Consider the following 20,205-nt stretch of genomic DNA (forward strand, 5'->3'; position numbering starts at 1 on the left):
TTTTCAAACATTCGCCTATGTTTTTTTTTCTTTGATATAAACATTTATTTGGCCTTGAATTAAGCTTATTCTACAAAATCTCAACTTCTATTATTCGCATGAAATTCCAGACAGAAATCCTTTCATTTTGTTTTTCCTTCCAAATGAGAAGTAGAGCAAAAAATTGTAAAATTTCTAATCAATAAAATACATATTTTAAATTTAAATTTAAAAATTAATAAATATCTAAATTTTATTTTTATAATATCTAAACACTTATGAGCAGTGCATATAGACTTATTGGATGAAGTCACGTACCAAAAAATATTAATAAAATAAAACAAAAATACTTATTAAATTATAATTAAAATTTAAAGTGTCAACAAAATCCAGATATACAAATATGCATTTGGGGTTTTTGATTTCCAATAGTACCAAACCACCCATAGATTGATTTCATATAGGTACTCACCCTTTAAAACATACCAAGAAAATGTACTTTATTTCAATAGTTTTGTTCATCCACTATTCTATATCTATATAATTATATAGACTTGCACATGGATGAAGGGATTCACATTATGGGATATATATTTCTTGTTCCTTTGCTTTGTCAAGGAAGGACAGGGCAGGCAGGGCCGCAGTTAATTTGGGCCATCGGATTGGAAATATCCAATTTTCTTTGTCAAACAAGAAACAAAAATTTTCTTTACAAAATACAAAGAGACGATCGAGTTGTGTACAACTTTTATTTATTATTGATGGCAAGAATAAGGTGCTCTAGTTGATCATCTGAGCTTCTATATAAAAAGTATACACCATTGTTAGATGTAGGGCCATGCATGCCTCAAAATTCAACATTTTGACAACTACCTATCCATCTTATATTGTTTATTTATAATTTTTGTACTTTTATTAATTGCGGTACCAGAACCGAATATGATATCTTATATTTTTAAAATAATAATTTTATAATAATAATTAACACGCGTGATTAGCAATATTAATATTCTTAAGAAAACAATTCCAGTATCACGACCGAATATGGTATCTTATATTCTTAAAAGAACGATTTCAATACCAATTAAACTATACTTAATTTGTGTTATTTATAACTATATCTTATTTTTTTCTCGGCTTAATTTATTTAACGAATAAGTTGGATTTCGAATTTTATTACTTAATATAATATAATAGTTTGGCTAAAGCCAACTAGTGAATATCCTATACATAAATGTATGTACATTGCATATTTATTTAGTCATAAAGTTAGGTGAAAGGAGAATATTTATTTATGTAACAGCTACTTCATATACAATAATTCTATTTTCGTATAAAAATGCCCTTGAAATTATAAGTGTTGACACATTTTACTTTAGTTTCAGCTAACCTTTCTAATATTGTTTCTAGTGTGTTCACATATTTAATAACTAGAGTTGACTCAATTACAACACATATATGATTTTGAGTTCAATGATCAAACCAAATCATGATATTAATGGTTTATAGTTAATATAAATTTGCACTCAAACAATAATTAATTAATTTCTTTTATCATTACAATTAGCTGTTTTTCTTTCCAAATACTTACCAAACCAAACTCAGCCGTACCAATGGTGTCTGATGATGATGATGCTCGTGCCCTAAAATAGGTCACCAACAGCAGGATCATGCATGACGTCATTGTAGTTTGTAGACGAAAATGGAAATTTTTTCCACAGGTTTTTTTTTTTAAAAGAAAAAGAAAAAAGAAAATCCTTTAAAACAAAAAAAAAAAAGGAAAAGAAAACCTTTTACAGATTACTTTTTTGTTCAATTAAATGATTAAATTTATTAAAAATATTCAATATAGTGTCTCTAGTCAATTTTACAGATTAAAATATCTACTTAACTTATTTTGAATAATAAATTGATTTAAATACCTTTCTTTAGAATAATATCATTTTTATTTTTTTTTATTTTTATCCATTTTTAATATTACTTTTTTAAAATTTATTTATTTCTCAAGAAATTAAAAAAAGTAAACTTATTTTATTTTTCTCATTCATTCAAATAAAATTAAAAAAAAGTAAATATTATTTATTTTTTCTATTTTTTGGTACATTCATTCAAAAGATAAAAATAAAATATATTCTTTTACCTTAAACCAATAAGGGAAGAAAGAGGAAAGTATTAAGTGTTCTAAAACAATAATGTTTAGAAATAAAAAAAGATGAGTAAATTTCTGTTTTCAAAAATAAATAAAAATTAAAAAATTTTAATATAATATTTTTTAGTGCTAAAAGAAAATATGTTAAAGAATAAAAAAATAAAAAAGTTAACAAATAGAAAAAATTATGAGTAAGGATATATTTAGATCATTTCATATGTAAAATGAATTAAATTATTACTTTAAGTATAAAATATGTACGAGACACCATAATATATATAAATTAATAAGTTCAGACATTTGATTGAACAAAATAATAATCTAAACACTGAAATAGAAAAAATCGAAAAGTTAAGATATTAAATTTATAATTATTTCATCTAAATACAAACAGTACTAGAAAAAAAGAAAGAAGATTGGCAATCTCTTGTTTCCCACTTGTATTTGTATTTTAAAGAAAAGTAATCTTAACCAACTCATATTTTTAGTTAAATTATTGTCCATCTAATATGACATATAACACTTTTATAAGACTATTCATTAATCTCAGGTTAAAATTTTGATAAAAATAAAAAGAAACCAATAAAATTAAAAAAAGAAAGTGACTCCGTTTTCGATTAAAAAATTTAATTTATATAAATTTCATAAAAATATTATATATAATATATCAAAAAATTAATTAAAAAAAATAGATGAGATATTTAGCATTTTCGTTTACTTAAAAGAATTAGCTAAGGTGGGTAGAAGGATAAATATGAGAATGGATGGAAGTCGTAATTAAATGTGGCAAAGAAAAAGAAATCAACTCGTGTGAAGCCAGACTTTAAGGGTTTGACTTTTTACATATAAGAATGACATAAAGGTTAAATATGGGAAATTAGGAAAAAGAAAATCAAATCTTGTGAAGCCAAACTTTAGGTTTGACTTTTTAGAAAGAATGAAAAGAAGGAGACATGTTTTTCTTCGTGACTGTGATTAAATTTTTCACTTTTATTTAAAAAAAAAAAAAAAAAAGAAGAAAAAGATTCATGATTGCCATTCTTTGACCCTTCTTTATTAATTTCTACTGCATGCTCACGTATTTAATAATATTATTTCTTGGAGATTAATCAATTTTATAATATGCATAGATCCCTTTTTCTTCTTCTTCTAGAAATTGAAAGACCTGCTACAATGTACAGAGTCACCTGTCCATTAAAGAATCACACGAGAATCATATAAATGTTTTCTTCTGTGATTTGATTTCTTGGTTTTCCTCAACTTGATTGGTTGCATCAATTCGAATAATGCAAACATGCACAGGGATGATTATATAGCAGTGCAGGTTTTTCAAATACAAGTCAAGAGCACTGCAAATTGGTTCAAACTGTTCTTTCTTTTCTTCTACCTTTAGCAACAGTGATTCTTGAAATTGTTCTTTGTTCTTATTGAAAAAAAAAAAATTTAATTTAAAGGTCTTCTTTTAGCTGTGTTTAACCTTTTGGTTTGAAGAAACTAAAAATAAAAAAGACTTAAAAGCAAGTTGATTGAAGCTTAAAAAATGAAGGATTTTACAGGTGGGGATTGTTTTTTTAAATTGGAAATCTAGTATGGGCTGGGACTTCCTCTCTTCTTTCCAAATAATGAATTTAGTAGATTGTGTTTGGTTAAATTTACAAAAAGAAACTTTAGTTTATTTATTGATAAATTTTTAGTAGAATTATTTGTAAATGAATTTATTTATTTGGTGCGATATATAATAAATATAAAAGTTATTAAAGAGATAAGGAAAGAAATAGAGTTTTTTTTTATAATAAAAAAAAAAAGAGGAGAATGAAAATAGTAAGGATATATTTAAATTAAGAGAATTTTTATAAATAATAAAAAAGAATATTAATCAAATTCTAAGGATTTAGTTGCAGTAGAATTTTAAATAAATTTTTAGTACCTCCAGTATAATAAAATATAAATTTACAAAAAAATTCCATTAATTATTATAGAATTCATTTAATACCAAACACAATGTAAATCTATGAATTTCATAAAATTTCTCCATCCAAACAATGTCTAAATGTAAATTATATAAGACAATTTATACTCACCACTGAACAATTTAGGCTTTTGGGTTTTGGGTCTAAATGTACATACATGAGACAGCTTGTATGATACTAAGGACTAACAGCTGAATAATGTAATGCATGCTTTTGGTTTGTCACATGTGTTATATACATTCTAAATTCATATTTGAACAAACCCTAGAACCCCCATTTTAGAGGTCCAGTTGTAATGACCGTCTGGATAGAGCTTATTAGGTCAACCATGGAACATGAAAAATATGACATGGTTGAGCAAAAGGAACAATTTCATGCTATCATGGAAGGCAAGTAATGTAGTTTCTTCATTAGTTTACTTTAAAGGCATGAAGAAAGAAATAGTTGGATTTATTCAATATAAAACCATTTTGATGTGCAGTATATCATTACAAAAGCCAAAAAATTTATTTCCTCCGGAAAAGTATGTCTATTATAATTATACAGGATGGATTCTATACCTCCCCAAAACATAAGCTTCAACGAGTCACCAGCCAATACCTATTGCTGTGCTCAGACACTTTTCTTCACCTCTGCGGACTTGATAATTTCAATGAACTCCGGCTGACGAGTGCATCAGAATAAAGCGAATCAAATATAAGGAAAAGGTTTTACATATGGAAAAAATCAAATACATAACATGCAATAAGCAGAGTCATAACTAATTACCTTTAGAGAGGCTCCACCAACCAGAAATCCATCAACATCAGGCTGTGCTGCCAATTCCTTGCAGTTTGTAGCAGTGACTGACCCTGAAAGCAGCATAATTGTAGACAAAAGGCAAATGTTAGCCAACAGCAGGTAAAATGCACATGGATAGGTCTTTTACATTCTTTTTTTCTTTAAGCTTAATGTTTAAGCAGAAGTCCAAAACGGGAGAACCCAAAAACATGGAGGGGATTTCTAAGACAGAGAAATGCAATAATATCTTGTTTCTCTGCCCTTATCATATAGATATCAACTAGGTTCATATCGTTGGGTCTGCTTTGCGATGCACATCCTCTTATTTTCATATTTGTCATCCCTTAAAGTTTGAGATCCCAAGAATTCCATAGATTACACAGATCAAGGACTGCATATTCGATCAAGCTGACCACAACTTGGTTCACTGAACAAACAGAATCTAAGCTAATAATTTCAAAGAAGAAAAATGTGAAAAAGGCTAAGCATTTCCCAATTAATTCATGTCTAAGAGTCCAATTCAACGGGGAGGCCTTGTCGAATACGAACCCCTCCTTCCTCCCAGAGCCATAGCCAGCATTCTCCTTGCAATGTGAAGAAAGCTACATACATCTAATCCTTTCCTGAACCTACAGGTTGCAGGAAAGATTCCCTACTCCATGGATTTTGCAAAGCTTCTTCCCATATGAACAAGCACATTCTATGTGTTTGACTCTGCATATATAGTTATTCTTATACTGAAAGATAACAGGATCAATAAAAAGACAACATAGGCATAGCATCTTGACTTTCCAAGAAGTTCCAATTGTACACCTCCTCTTGCACAACTTTTCTTATAAGGTCATTGATATACAAACATCTGACTCGCATGTTGTGGAGCATTTGTCATGGCATAAACTTGATTCTCATTCAGGAAGTGAACAATTCAACAAAAAGACAAAATGAAGAGTTGGAACCAACAATTCTAGTGTGTTTCATTTCTACCAACTATGAATAAGAGAATGAGAAAATAATTATTAGGATTCAGCAGTAATATAAGAAGATACCTCCATAGATAATCCTGGTTGTTGCAGCAACTTGTGAACTGGTGTTCTCTTTAAGCCATTTCCTCAGTTCAAAATGCACCTATTATATTGACAAAATGGTTGCATGAGAAAACACATAATGCAAATTACAATAACTTGTATAGTGATATCCACAGTTCTACAATGATGACCCAAGAGATCTATCATACAAGCAAAATACATTGGCAAACTGCGAACCAGGAAGCAAACAAATAACTACTGGCACCATTACCATTTGTCAAGTAAAACGATTTTAACTTGTAAGAAACAAAGTCTCCTTAGCTTAGAACAAAAAGTAGAATCTGATGTCATCTGCATGTTTCAGATGTCAATCTATTTATTTCAATGTCAACGACATCACAGGAAGTTGTTAGTATGTGTAGAAAATTTCATCAAGTTCATATAGTTAGATCAACGTCAAAAACAAAATGCTTTCAGGATAGGAACACAGGGTGCAGAAACCATAAAATTGCCAAAATGCACAGGATTTTAATAGAATCCCCAATCCTATATTCTATTTTCTAATCAGATAGATTAGAGTTCTTGATATCTCAACTGTACTTTGGCTCATTGTTGCGACTGCCTCCCTTTAACCCTCTTAGTTCTTATATTAGATATAGGTCACTGCATAAAAGAACTGCATCATGTACAACAACTCTGAATATATAATTATTTGGAAGCCCTAACAATGTCCTTCAAAGTTCTCAGACTGGCAACTTTTCTAGGCTTTTATTTCAATGCTTAAAACAATACAGAGACGGGTACTGCCATGTTCAAAGTGTAGAGAAACAGCATAAAAGTGCTAAATACATATAAATGGGCTTATCTTCTACCAGAAAGGCAAGGTTAGTCTTACTTCCTGTGCCTGAGCAGGAGTTGCAACCTTCCCTGTTCCAATAGCCCACACAGGCTCATATGCCAAAACAACATCTGCCCAATCCTTTACTCGTTCTGCCATCATAGCAAATTTGGAAAAAGTATAAAACTCTTTGAATTTTGTCACAATTAGCATGTATCGGTACATAAGATACATTAAATGAAGTTCCAGTAAGTATCTACAGGAGGAAAAAAAGATATAAAGTATTCTCCCTTTCAGATCATATCCCCAGCCAAAAGAAAACATGTTTTGTTGGCAATTTTTCCACTTGCCCTAATTTGTAACCAATTTTAGCGCCAATATCCTAGGGACTGCAAATGAAGTTATTTTACTAACCAATGAGAGAACATTTATTTTCCATCCAATTCCATTTGTTAGCAGCTGCTTGACAAACTTCTAAATTAAACTTGCAGGGGCATATAATTTGCACTAACGTGATTCACAAAATAGAGTTAAAATTAGAACCACCCTTTCTCTCCTTCTCTTCTTCTAATTTCTTTCTTTTCTCAAAAAGATAATCCGTAAGTCGCAGTCTTAAACAACCATAGAAACTCGACAAACTGCCAATATAATTAGAAATCTCCAGGAATTAGGATATCTACCTGCTATTGCTTTGGTTTGTGCAGCAACAACATCCATGGTAGATCCCGCTTCACGCTGCTCGAGAGTCTCACCGACGCAAGCTATTACCTTTAAACCTTGAGAAAGTGCATATGCAACCTTATCCCCAACAAACTACAGTGAAATATTTCCAAAATCAGGCATTACAATGTGTTGGAATGTTGAAAATGAGCAACAATGACCACTTATGGAGAAATACTCATCACCATATCAATTAGCACTTGGCTGAATACTGCACAATGTAACACAGCCTACCTCATTTGACTCGCTTAAAAGAAGTCTTCTTTCAGAATGGCCAAGAATTACCCAAGGAATACTCAGATTCACAAGCATTTCCGCACTGTGCATTAAAAGCATCTTTAAAATTTCTACAAATGTTTGATGGAAGTAATATTATGTCAGTAATTCATGTATGCAATATGCATCTGTCCATGAAACAAATTGGTCGAGAAACAAACATAAGTACCAACAAAATTAACAGCACATAAGAAACAAGAATCAAGGGCACATGAGAAATAACAAACCAAATAGATTAAATCCATCAAAAACAACTTGAAGCAGTTGCATTTAACCAAATAGTTCTGCTTCTTTTTTTTTAAAGGATAGATGCCTTATTTTCAATTCCTTTCATTTTTAAGGATTTACGTTTCACTTTTTTCTTGGAGAAAGGGAAAATTAGACACAATTACACAAAATGCACCTACTATGGACTCAGGCTGCAAGTCAGTAACAATTGAGAGCAAGTACTGTATACAACTGAAGAAATTAAAATAGAAAAATTAAAACATACCTAACTTCGCCGGTAAAAGCACCACCTTTCTTGACCCAACAATTTTGAGCCGCAACATGAAAATCAGGCTTCAGTGAATCTTTCACCAGCGGGAGAAACACAAATGGAGGGCTTATCACAACCTCTGGTAAAGGAACAAATTTTCAAGTCAGAAGGTGTGAAATGCATCCGTTCATTGGGAACGATAACCACTTCTGTACAATTTATTTATTTATGGTTATTTATGATTTGGACAAAGAAATATTGCGACACTCTTAACACCTAATGACTCTCCCAGAATACTTATATCAAGGTATCAATCATTTCATAGTTACTGTATTACAGGCACAACCCCAGACCATAATTTGAAAGCCTATTCATATTTACTTGGGCAACCATATTTTAATTGAATTGAATTCCTTGCAATATCAGATCACTTCTGGCACGATTTCATTTCTTTCAAAATACAATCTTTTCTGTCCTTTTTAAGTTGAAAGAATCGAATTGTAGCAACTACAAGCTTTCCAAATATAAGAACTGATTAAACAGAATTCAGTTGAATGGAATTCTTGCATTTCTGTAGTTTCCACACTCACAGCTTTTTTTTAAGAAAAACAATATCATTTCCAACTGCATTCCAGTTTTTATTCGTTTAAACTATCCAATTTCAGGTTCAGAGTATTTACAACTCTAACAAAACACAAATATATATGAAACAGAACCGTATGATATTTATACTTACCAACCACATCTGAGGATGGCACGTGCCCTTCATTGAGTGTGGAGACTATCTTCTTCACTTCTTCACTTGTTCCATTCTACATTTTCCATATTTCATTAAAATCAAACAAACGACGTATTATAAATATACATGATTATTTTCAAAAAAAGAAAAAATATATATACATGATCAAATATGAAAAATTAAAATAATTAATAACAGTAACTAAAATGAGACTCACGCATTTCCAGTTGCCGCCAACGAAAAACTTCCTGGCCATTAGTGTTTCGTCTTTGCGATTACAATCTCCGATATTTCGGTTATTGCAGATAATGCTAGTGTTGCAGCTAGTTGGGCCTGCTTACTGATATTTATGAATTTTCTGTTTTTCCCTGGCTATGGATTTTGATAAAAAAGATATATAATTGGACAATTACAATTCTGGACTGGTGTATGGAGTATGCTTTTCGAGTAGGTAAGGATTTTGGAAGTGGGGCTGTTGATGGTAAATTTGTGAATTCAAATGAAGAGGTAGTTAAGGTAGTGACCTGTAAGCATGGGTTTGGGAACGTCACATGAAGTGGGTGGTGCTTAAAGGATTGAGTCATCTTTTATGTTATTTTTATGGAAATGTGGGGATGATGAGTCATTTTTCATGCGGATCCTCTTTTTTTTTTTTTGTCAACAATTCTTTTTTTTTTTTTATCGATTCAAATAACTTCTTTTTAATTAATAATAATAACAATAATAACAATAATAATAATAATAATAATAATAATAATGAGTCCTTGTGAATTTCCTATATTCTTATAAACTTTAAAACAATTAGAAGTAGACGTCAATGCCTGACAATTTTTTTGTCCTCTAATTGTGGCCTTTTTTATGTAGAAAAATAATCTATATTGATTTGGTTGTCTAAGTTTTAATTTTGGATATTTTTTGGATTCATTGAAATTTATCTAATTTTAAATAGAATTTGGTTAGAGCAATTAAGCTTGAACTTGGCTTGGTTCTAGATTTTTTTTTTTTTTTTTAAATGTAGAATATATAACAGAATTTATTAATGTTGTTAAAATTATCTCTATATATAAAAGATATATTACATATATGCAATTGCAATAATAATAGTAATAATAATATTATTAATAATAAATAGTAACTATTCTTCAAGCCATAAATAGAGCCTTGCTAGACATGAAATAAGAAAAAAATTATATAAAAATATCTATATTTTTATAAATTTTTTATTATTTTTATTTTTACTATGTTATAATATCAAAAATATGATTTTTTTACTTTTTTTAAGAATTACGATTTTATTTTTTTTTATTGTTAAACAATTGACAATAATTGAAAAACAATCACAAAACAACTAAAAAATAACTATATCATTAATTTAAAAAATAATATACTTTTAAAAAAATTTACATAATAAAAATAATATTTTTTATTAATTTTGAGTTAATTTTAAAAAATATTCAGAGCTAACTAGTCAATATATATATTAGAACAAGGATTTAACAGGTCTTATCAAAAATAATCACTAAGCTTCATAAATAAATATTTGAATCCATACATTTATAAACTTTTAGCATATAATATATATGACATATCAATAATAAGATTATATATTATTTAATAAATCTTTCTTTATTTATTATTTTCATATCAAGATTAATAGTCATGAGCATTACATGCGCAAATTATTAATTAAAATCATAACTTATATTTATATTTATATAATATTAATTTACAAGACTAATTTTTTAATATATGTGCTTATATTTTGACATATGGACTAATTCTTAACACATATAATTTAAATTTATATGAAATTTTATAGTTTTTTATTAATTTATTAATTAATAAATTATATTTTTAAATAAGTAATGATTTTAATTTTAAAAAATATATATTAATTATATTTTAATACTATATTTACTAATATACTAGTTTTCTAATTAGATAACGATTCTAATTTTAAAAGATAATATTTAAATTTTATTTATAATATTATATTCACTAATAATTTAATTTTAATTATATGATTATTTCTAATCCTAAAAATAGTATTATCAATTATATTGATTGTATTAATTTATATAATATTAAAATTAATTTATAAATATTTTTACAATAATTTTTATATTATTATATTAAAAATATTAAAAAATATTAAAAAATAAGAAAATATTAAAAAATATTTAATTTACAGTTATTTTAAAAATATAATAAATAAATATTTAATATTAAAAATATTGATTAATTTTACTATAAATTTGATTTTATAATTAAAGTAATAACAAAGGCTGTATAATCTACAAATAAATGATTTATATAAATATGTTTAATAAATTAGTATATAGAAAAAAAGAATTTTAAATTTTCATGATAAAAAGGAATAAGGCTTAACAAAAAATATAATGCTTTTTTCTTCTGATTTCTTATTTTTGACTTTTGTAAAAAAGTTATATTAATTTATTTGAATTCTACTTTAGTTCTATATAATGTGATATAATATTCTTATAAAATTAAAAATATATATGAAACTTTATTAAAATTCTGGTTGAATTACATTAATTATTAATAAATTCTATTATAATAGAATCTATAAAATTAAATTAATTATATATAAAAATAACATATAAATTTTTTATTTTGATATGTGTATTTATTTATACTTTTATAATTTTTCTATTAATTTATTGATTAATAAATTATAATCATAATTTAATACTGACTATAATACTAAAAATAACATATTAATTATATTTTAATATTATATTAACTAATAAATAATTTTTTAATCAGATAACAATACTAATTTTTATTTTAAAAAATATCATATAAATTATATTTTAATATTATATTAACTAATAAATTAAATTTTTAATCAAATAATAATTTTAATTTTAGAAATTAACATCTTAAATTATATTTCTAATATTATATTCAATAATAAATTAATATTTTAATTATATAATAAATTTTTATTTTAAAAAATAGTAATATCAATTATGTTGATAGTATTAATTCATATAATATTAAAATTAATTAACAAATATTTTTAAAGTAATTTTATATTATTATACTAATAGAATTTAAAATTTTTTAAAAATTAAAGATGTTTAAAAATAATTAGTTTGCTATTATTTTTAAAATACTATTAATTAATATTAATGTTAAAAAATTTATTAAATTGTATCTATCAATTTAACTTTATAATCGAGATAATAATAATAACAGTCGTGCAATGCATAGGATAAACGACTAGTATATATTAATTTATGAGATCTAAAATCTTTTTGACATGAGTATGTAATTTTTGACACATCACTTATTTGGGCACGTGGAATTCAAATTTATTTGTAATTTTATAGTTTTTTCTATTAATTTATTGATTAATAAATTATATTCCTAATTAAACACTGATTCTATTAGAAAATAATTATCTTAAAAATAATAAATTAATTATATTTTAATATTATATTAACTAATAAACTAGTTGTCCAATTAGATAATAATTTTAGTTATAGAAAATAATATTTTTAAATATTATATTTATTAATAAATTAATTTTTTAATTGTATAATTTCTAGTTTTAGAATGTAGTAATATTAGTTATATTGATAGTATTCTTTATATAATATTAGAATTCATTATTAAATATTTTTAAAATAATTTTTATATTATTGTATTAATAAAATTTTAAACAGAAATTAAGGCATTTAAAAATAATTAATCTGTTAGTATTTTTAAAATTATAAATTAATATTAAATATTAAAAAATTATTAAATTATATCTATAAATTAATTTTTCTAATTAAAATAACAATAACAGTTGTACAACATACAAGTGAATGACTAGTTACTAATTAACTTTTGAGAGCATCCGATAGTATTTTATTCAGCTTAATTTTCTTTTATATATATATATATATATATATATATATATATATATATATATATATATATATATATATATATTATGCTAAGAGTTTCTGATTTTGAGAAATATATTAACTATAATCTCATTGAAACGAAGACAAATCATCAGAACTTACCGAGATAGCCACATAAAACAACCATTCCACTAGTAAGAGGCTCATCTCAAGTCAGAGCTCCAGGAATAACCAAATTGGCTGCAAAATTCTTAGTTTATTAATCCTAGCAAAATTAACAGTTTTTTAGATTTTGTTTTGTAAGGAAAAACCTTTTCTTTTTTTATTTTCGGTAGAATAAGGTATTTTTATCTACTTCTTTTATTTAATAATTGATTGAAATTTATAAAATTTATAATTTTTATTTATAAATATAAAATTTGTATAATATAATTTCAATGAAGTGAAAATTAGTTTAAAATTTTAAATAAATAAATTTATATAAAATTAATTATAATTATAATAAATTGTAATAAAATATGTAAAAATTTTAAATGAATCTTATATTAATAAATCAATATATTTATAATATTAAAATATATCATTCAATATTATCATTTATGTTTTACTTTTTTATATTTTTTTCAAATAAAATAAATTTTTTAATAAATTCTAACCAAACATAATATTAAAAAATTTAATGAATTTCTAATTTTTATGACATTGATCTTTATTACTTTTTGTATTTTTTACCAATTATTTTTAATATAATAAAATTTTACTTTTAGTTATTCTAATTTATATATTAAAATTTAAAAATTTTAATATTTTAAATAGTTTAAACTTTAGTCAGATTCTATTTTAATTCCAACTTGTTTAAGTTTATTTAAAATAACTTAATTTTAAATCATGCTCAAGATAAATTTAAATAATAATATATCCAAATATACTTGGCCTGGTTTTGCTTTTAAATAAAGCATTTTCAAATGTGCCAACACGTGATCTTTCAACTCCGACAATTTTGGTAAGTGTAAGACTTTAGTAGATTTTTTTTTTTAAATATCATAAAATTAGTAAAAAATAATTTTTCAACTGTTTAAATCTTTTCTAAAATCTATTTTTTTTTATTTTTCTTCAAATTTATAATATAGTTATTTTTAATTAACTTTTAGTTATTTTTTAATTATTTTACAAAAAATTAAGAGAAAATCAAAATCTGTAATTTTAAATTAAAAATAAATCATATTTTTAATATAGTAAAAATTAAAAAATTAAAAAAAAATTGTAAATTTGATTAAAAAAATTAGGAAATACAGATATTTTTGATATTTTTCTCAATTATTAGCTCTATCCGAAAACCCAGATAAAAACCCGAAACCAAAACAAAAGTAATGCCAGTTGCATAATTTCCCGCCATCTAGGTTTTATACCCGCTTCAATTTCGCAATTCCTTCGCGACATTTCTAATTATTCTCAAAACTAAGGGAAGTAAAATAAAGAAGCCTACATCAACTCCAGTTTAGTTGCAGAAAATGGCTGGTCAATCTAACTCACAACTCTCTCTCTTTTCTCCAGAAGAGGTATCTATCTCTCTTTTGATTTAATTAAACGGCTAATCATACATAGATTCTGTAATTTAATTGATTGATTTTTGTTTCTCAGGTAGAGTTTATGGCGGAAGATGAATTAGTAGAAATTGTTCCCAATCTAAGAATGGATTCCCTCAATTTTATTTCTGTAAGTTCTCTATTTTCCCCTCTCTTTTGTATTTACAAATTACTGATAATATTATTTTAGTTTTTTGATCAAGTGCAATGGCAGGGAGATTATGGTCCTTTTTATCCACAAATAGCTACTCAAGTACCATTATGGTTAGCTGTAGCTTTAAAGAAGCGCGGAAAGTGCACAGTTAGACCTCCTCAGTGGATGTCTATTGGTATCATTATCATTATTCTTTTGTGTATTTATGTCTCGCAAATCAACATACTTATGATCGAAAGTCTTAACCTTGTTCTATAGTTAGAGAATTAAAGTATTAATTTATAATCTTTCTCTTCATTTTTGTCTGTGTGAATTAGAAAATTTAACCCAGGTTTTGGAAGGGGAACGAGATTCACATGCATTTGAGCCATTACCCTTTCATTATGTGGAAATCTCCAGACTTCTTTTTGACCAGTAATTACCAGACATTCTTTTTTATTCGATTCTCCATTTCTTTGCTGAGCAACATTGAATATTGACTCAAATTTCGTGTATGGCAGTGCACGCGATGACATTCCTAATGTATACATGGTGAGCTGATGATTCTCTTAATTCTTTTTTTAAGATTGTGTATCTGGTTATTGTCAGGAATTCCATACAATTCTTCATTTACAGGTGAGGTCACTTGTTGAGGACATTAGAGATGTACGATTTCATAAAGTGGAGACTAGTCTAGCAAAGTTTACTGCATCAACAGTGACGGTATGCTTTTATTGCCCTGCATGAATGCATTGACATAATTGTGTTGCCTCTTGTATGAAAGTTGTTTGAACATTTCCATCATAATATCTTGTTTTTTTTGGGAGGATGATTTCTATGTTTAGTTAAAAAAATGAAACACGAGAACGAGTGATGGGAACTGTGCGCCTTTCTTGTTCCCATCCTTTTAGCCCCTTTTGTCATAAAAAGAATCAAAGTGATACTTTTATCCACTAAAGAGTGCATAATTCTGATTTGTTTCCAAACTAAGTTCTAACTAAGGAATTATAGAACCACTGAATCTATTTGAGATACCGGTAAATACTTCTTTGATACTTTAGGCATCAAGAGTAAAGCATTGATAGTGCATAAGCCTGTTATGAAGAGCAAGAAAGACACTGAGAATTAGGAAAAGAAATGATTGTAATCTTACCTTGTCACTTCATACTTCAGGGTTCCGGTAAATTTACCTATCAACCAATTAAGAAAAAGTGAAGGTACCTGATTATAATCCTCCCACAAAATCTACAGATGAGGAGCATTATATGGGAAATTTCACGGTGGCCTCAAACTTATCTTTCTTTATTGTCCATAACTAGCGACCACAGTCCACAGGATTCAAGCTGAGTAGTATTATTTCAGATTCTCAAGTTACTTTATATTTGTAAACTAAAATAGAGAATGAAAAAAAGAACTTTGTACTAGCCCAAGAAATGGAAAGGCTCAAATAACACATGAAGCAGAGAAGCCTATATGTTTGCAAGGGTTCATTTAAGACACTAGCTTTTATTAAAGTTTGCTTCGTAATATCTGGTCTTTCTGGAAGCCATTTCTTAAATGCATGACAAAGCTGCTTTCAAACCTGAATTTCTAGAAGCTAGTTATCGAAGTGATTTTACAATATCTCTGAATTTAGATGCTTTTGATTTCTTGACTTTAGAAACTGGTATATTCTTCGGAGTAAAGTTAAAGTGAGACCTAGGAAGCTTTGCCTAGAAGGCGATTAGAAATATGCTAATTTTTGGGGTTTGGGCAACTTTGCCTCTGAATTGCTTATAATGTAACTCGGTCTCTAAAAGTATATAAAGAAAATATAGATAGTAGGAAAAAGCTTACATTGGAGATGGTAATTTCTGGGTGTAGCAAATTCTTGTGGACCTTTCTTCTGTATTTTACTTATAACACAATTGCAGTCTTTCCATATTACGCTGCACTTCATTCTGTGTGTTCTTGCATTATGAGGCTTAATTAGTAGGCAGCATGAGAAGACTTTTGGGAGAGCATTTGTTTTTCCCAAATCTCTTGCCCATTGGATATATCTGTAGTTCAAAATCTGTTTTACTTTTGGCTTCTTTGCTAGTGATTTCTTGAATTTAATGCTGCAGTGGAAAAATATGTCAGCGATGGAAGTGAATATAATTCGTGCATTTGCTGGGAGAGCCTTACAGGCATTCTATAAGCACGAGAATGAGCAGGTTATGGTAGATTCAGACAGAACACAAGATAGACAGCCACAAGTACCCAACGTCAGGCCAAAAGTATGTTCTTGTTTAAACACGCCTTACCTTTCTGTTTTTTCCCCTCTTCATATTTTATAGTAATACTAATAGACAAATCTAATAGTAAAACAGCAGATTATACTGAATATAGAGTTTTGTTTTCCACAAAGTCCATCATTTTTTCATGCTATGCTTATTAATTAGTGATTGGCAGGGGACAGAAATTGTGCAATGGCATAAAGAATTTACTATCTTCTTATTTTAGGAATTTAATGTCCCGACTCAAATGGATAGTTGTTCTTCTTTTAACCACTCTTCTTTATTTTGCAGCGGAATTTGAAGCCTAGATAGCAAATCATCATCTAATGCAGTTCCTTTCTGATCTCAATCTGAGAATGTTTCAGCAGGCTATTACATCAGGTATTTCCATTAACTTTTGGAACCCTTTCCAAAGAATCTTGTCTAATTATTATAGTGATCAACAGCAGAAATTCTCATGCTGAATGCTTTATTGTTATTATAATGATAATATAATAATAATAATTTAATTATTTTTTGAGCATCTCGCTTTGGAGTACTACTAGATGAAACTTTTGGTATCGGTATTGTTATTACTGGAATGTTGAGCCTTATTTTTGCCAAAAATGATTCGAGAAAAATGCGGAAGTCAGCTGTGTTTTTTCTTGTCCGTCTTTCCCTCTTTTATTTATTTATTTTTTCTTTATTTCGAAGTAATGAAACTACGTTGTTGGGAATGTTCTTTTTGTTTTTATCATTAAACAATGCTAAGTATTTCAAGTAGAATTATAACAAATGCTTAAATAAACTACAAATACTTAAATAAACTAGCATCATTTCTTTTTTAATATATGTTTTTTATTTCAATTTTTTAATCTAATTCTGATCCAAGAAAGGGATAAGGGAGGGAAGAATTATAATTGACAATTTTTTATTTTGTTGAGCAAAACATTTGCAAAAAAAAGTAAAAAAGAAGCAATTACAGCAACAAAGTATATATATATATATATATTTTAATATGTACGTTTAATTTTTGACATATAAAATTTCTGTTTTGACATGTGTATTTATTTTTAACTTATGAATCTATGTATAATTTTATAGTTTTTTCTATTAATTTATTAATTTATAAATTGTATTTTTAATTAATATTAATTTTAATTTTAAAAGTATTATATTAATTATAGTTTAATATTATATTAATTAATAAATAATTTTTTAATTATATAAATTAATTTAATTTTATAATTAAAATAATAATATCGGATAATGAGTAAATGAGTAGGTATATTTAAACCAGCAACGTCCGTATTTCCCTTGAGAAGGCCACGAGGGAGAGGCTTCCATATTGTTGGGACGCTACCAGAGTTAGACTGTGCAGAGGTTTCAAGGGCACTCTCAATTATAGCAAGTCATCAAGTTTTGTGCATTGCAAAAAGAGAAGATTGATAATACTGCATTTATCAAAGGATTAAGAAATTAATAAGGAATAAGACTCATTACATAAATAGCTATGATAATGATTTAGTTAAGTAATTACTTTTTTTTTTTTGAATCACATCAATACTTCAAAAACTTTTATTTTTATTTTATAAATATATAATTAATCATCACAACATTATTTAGTCAATGACATTTTCCATTATCAAGTAATGTAATAGACAATTTAACTTCTTTCTTTTTTCACGGTCATAATATTTGTGTAGACGTAATAGGTTTTGAAAAGGTAAAGTAAAAATATATTAATTGTTAAATAATTGGTGTCACTTGTATCGCAACCATAAAAGAATTAGATTTAATGAAATTTAATAAAATGTTAAAATATTAGATAATCATATATCATAACTTATTAGTCACTAAATTTTATTATAATTAATCTTCTATGGATTATTGAGATTTCAGTATTTAATAATTTCTGCTTTAGTACTATTTTTTTTGAATAAAATATCTATAAGAAATCAAGAAAAATTTTAAAAATTTAAACTTGTATTGTTAAAAGTGAAGGAGATAGTAATATGGATAAACCGATAAAGATTTTAATTAAATCATTCAGAAAAAAAAGAAAAAAAGAAAATATTAAAAATATACAAATGTCAAAGAATAGAAATAGTGCTATATAAGAAAAAAAAAATTATATTAAAATATGATAAAAAATATATCAAAATGCATAGAAATGACTTTAGAAAATATATAAAAAATACATTTAGAAAAGAGAAAACATCCTTTAAAATACTTTTTTTATATAGAGAATATTGATTTGAATTTAACTAACCTAACATAGAAAAAGCAAAAAAAAAAAAAGGATAAAGATAAATTTACCTATTCATAGAAAATAAATTCATAATAATCATAAGAATAATGAAGAAATTGAATTGAAAAAGATGGCGGTAGCTTGTGAATAAAATAAGATAAAATAAAATAAATAGCAAATAGAGAAAAATTAATAAATGAAATATGAAAATTAAGAGTTTTTTTTAGAAATAGGAGAATATGAGTTAAAAAAAAAATCTATAAGATATATATAAAAAATGCTAAGTTTTCCCATGAGGTTCTATGTGGCAAAATATTATGAAATCATATCATAGTATTTTTCAATGAGAAAATAACATATATTTATAAAAATATTAACTTATAAATATTTATAAAAGAATTAATGTGATATTAAATAATGCTAATAATGAATATGGTATTTTTGATTTATTTAAATATAAGATTATTATATTCTTAAAATAATTATAATACGTATAATAATTAGTAAAGGTAAAACATATTAATAATAAATGTTATTATCTTTCTAATAAAACATATGTTTATATATATATATATATATATATATATATATATAAATAAATAAAAAACTAATAAAATAGTAAAAGAATAGGAATTTCATTTGGAACATAAAAATAGTTAAAAAAATTTATGACATATATATAGGAAATGTTCAAAAAAAGTTATGACATATATAGATTGATAGGTCTACTCAAATAGCATTTTAGAGTATTTCTTGGAAGCTCTTAAATTATATTCGTTACTATAGGGAGTATATCAAAAAATTAGGACTCGGAGAGACTTTCTAGTTCTTTTTTTTTCACTAAAATATTTTAAGAGTCACATTTTTTCTCTTTAAAGTTTAAAGAGAAAGAACTTTAACAAATACTTTCTTTTCATGCATTCTAGAAATTTTCTTTCAAAAAAATGAAAAAAAGAAGTCTTATAGCTATGAGTTTTAACTTGTTCCAATTTTTAGATTTTATAATTTAATTATTAAATTATTAAAATTTATTTAATTTGGAAACGAGAAAAAGAATAAAAAGTCATTTTGACTTATTTTTCAACTTTTAGTAAAAGCACTAGAATACTTTTATATTTAACTGGATTAATTAATTTGATATTAAAACTAAAAAATTCAACCCAAAC

General features: G+C 25.9%; 2 protein-coding genes across 3 annotated transcripts; one reads left to right on the forward strand and one right to left on the reverse strand.

Annotated features, from left to right (window-relative positions):
- Positions 1-4,527: 4,527 nt before the first annotated feature.
- Positions 4,528-9,508, reverse strand: LOC8261657 (triosephosphate isomerase, cytosolic). The gene is made up of 9 exons (XM_002533101.4): positions 9,172-9,508; positions 8,952-9,027; positions 8,231-8,354; positions 7,696-7,780; positions 7,422-7,554; positions 6,799-6,893; positions 5,925-6,003; positions 4,867-4,949; positions 4,528-4,761 (listed from the first exon to the last, which is right to left on the reverse strand). The coding sequence occupies exons 1-9, from the start codon at positions 9,208-9,210 to the stop codon at positions 4,711-4,713; spliced, it is 765 nt and encodes a 254-aa protein (XP_002533147.1). The 5' UTR covers positions 9,211-9,508; the 3' UTR covers positions 4,528-4,710.
- A 4,680-nt stretch (positions 9,509-14,188) lies between these two features.
- Positions 14,189-17,332, forward strand: LOC125370343 (DNA replication complex GINS protein PSF2). Of its 2 annotated transcripts, none has more exons than XM_048375376.1 (8): positions 14,189-14,391; positions 14,474-14,548; positions 14,609-14,747; positions 14,890-14,986; positions 15,073-15,103; positions 15,188-15,274; positions 16,657-16,809; positions 17,101-17,332. In XM_048375376.1, the coding sequence occupies exons 1-8, from the start codon at positions 14,344-14,346 to the stop codon at positions 17,119-17,121; spliced, it is 651 nt and encodes a 216-aa protein (XP_048231333.1). In that variant the 5' UTR covers positions 14,189-14,343; the 3' UTR covers positions 17,122-17,332. The 2 variants fall into 2 exon arrangements, with proteins under 2 accessions (XP_048231333.1, XP_048231335.1); XM_048375378.1 differs by having other exon boundaries at positions 14,190-14,391; positions 14,633-14,747.
- Positions 17,333-20,205: the final 2,873 nt, after the last annotated feature.

Source organism: Ricinus communis, chromosome 6, assembly GCF_019578655.1.
Source record: "Ricinus communis isolate WT05 ecotype wild-type chromosome 6, ASM1957865v1, whole genome shotgun sequence".
Taxonomy (NCBI): Eukaryota; Viridiplantae; Streptophyta; class Magnoliopsida; order Malpighiales; family Euphorbiaceae; genus Ricinus; species Ricinus communis.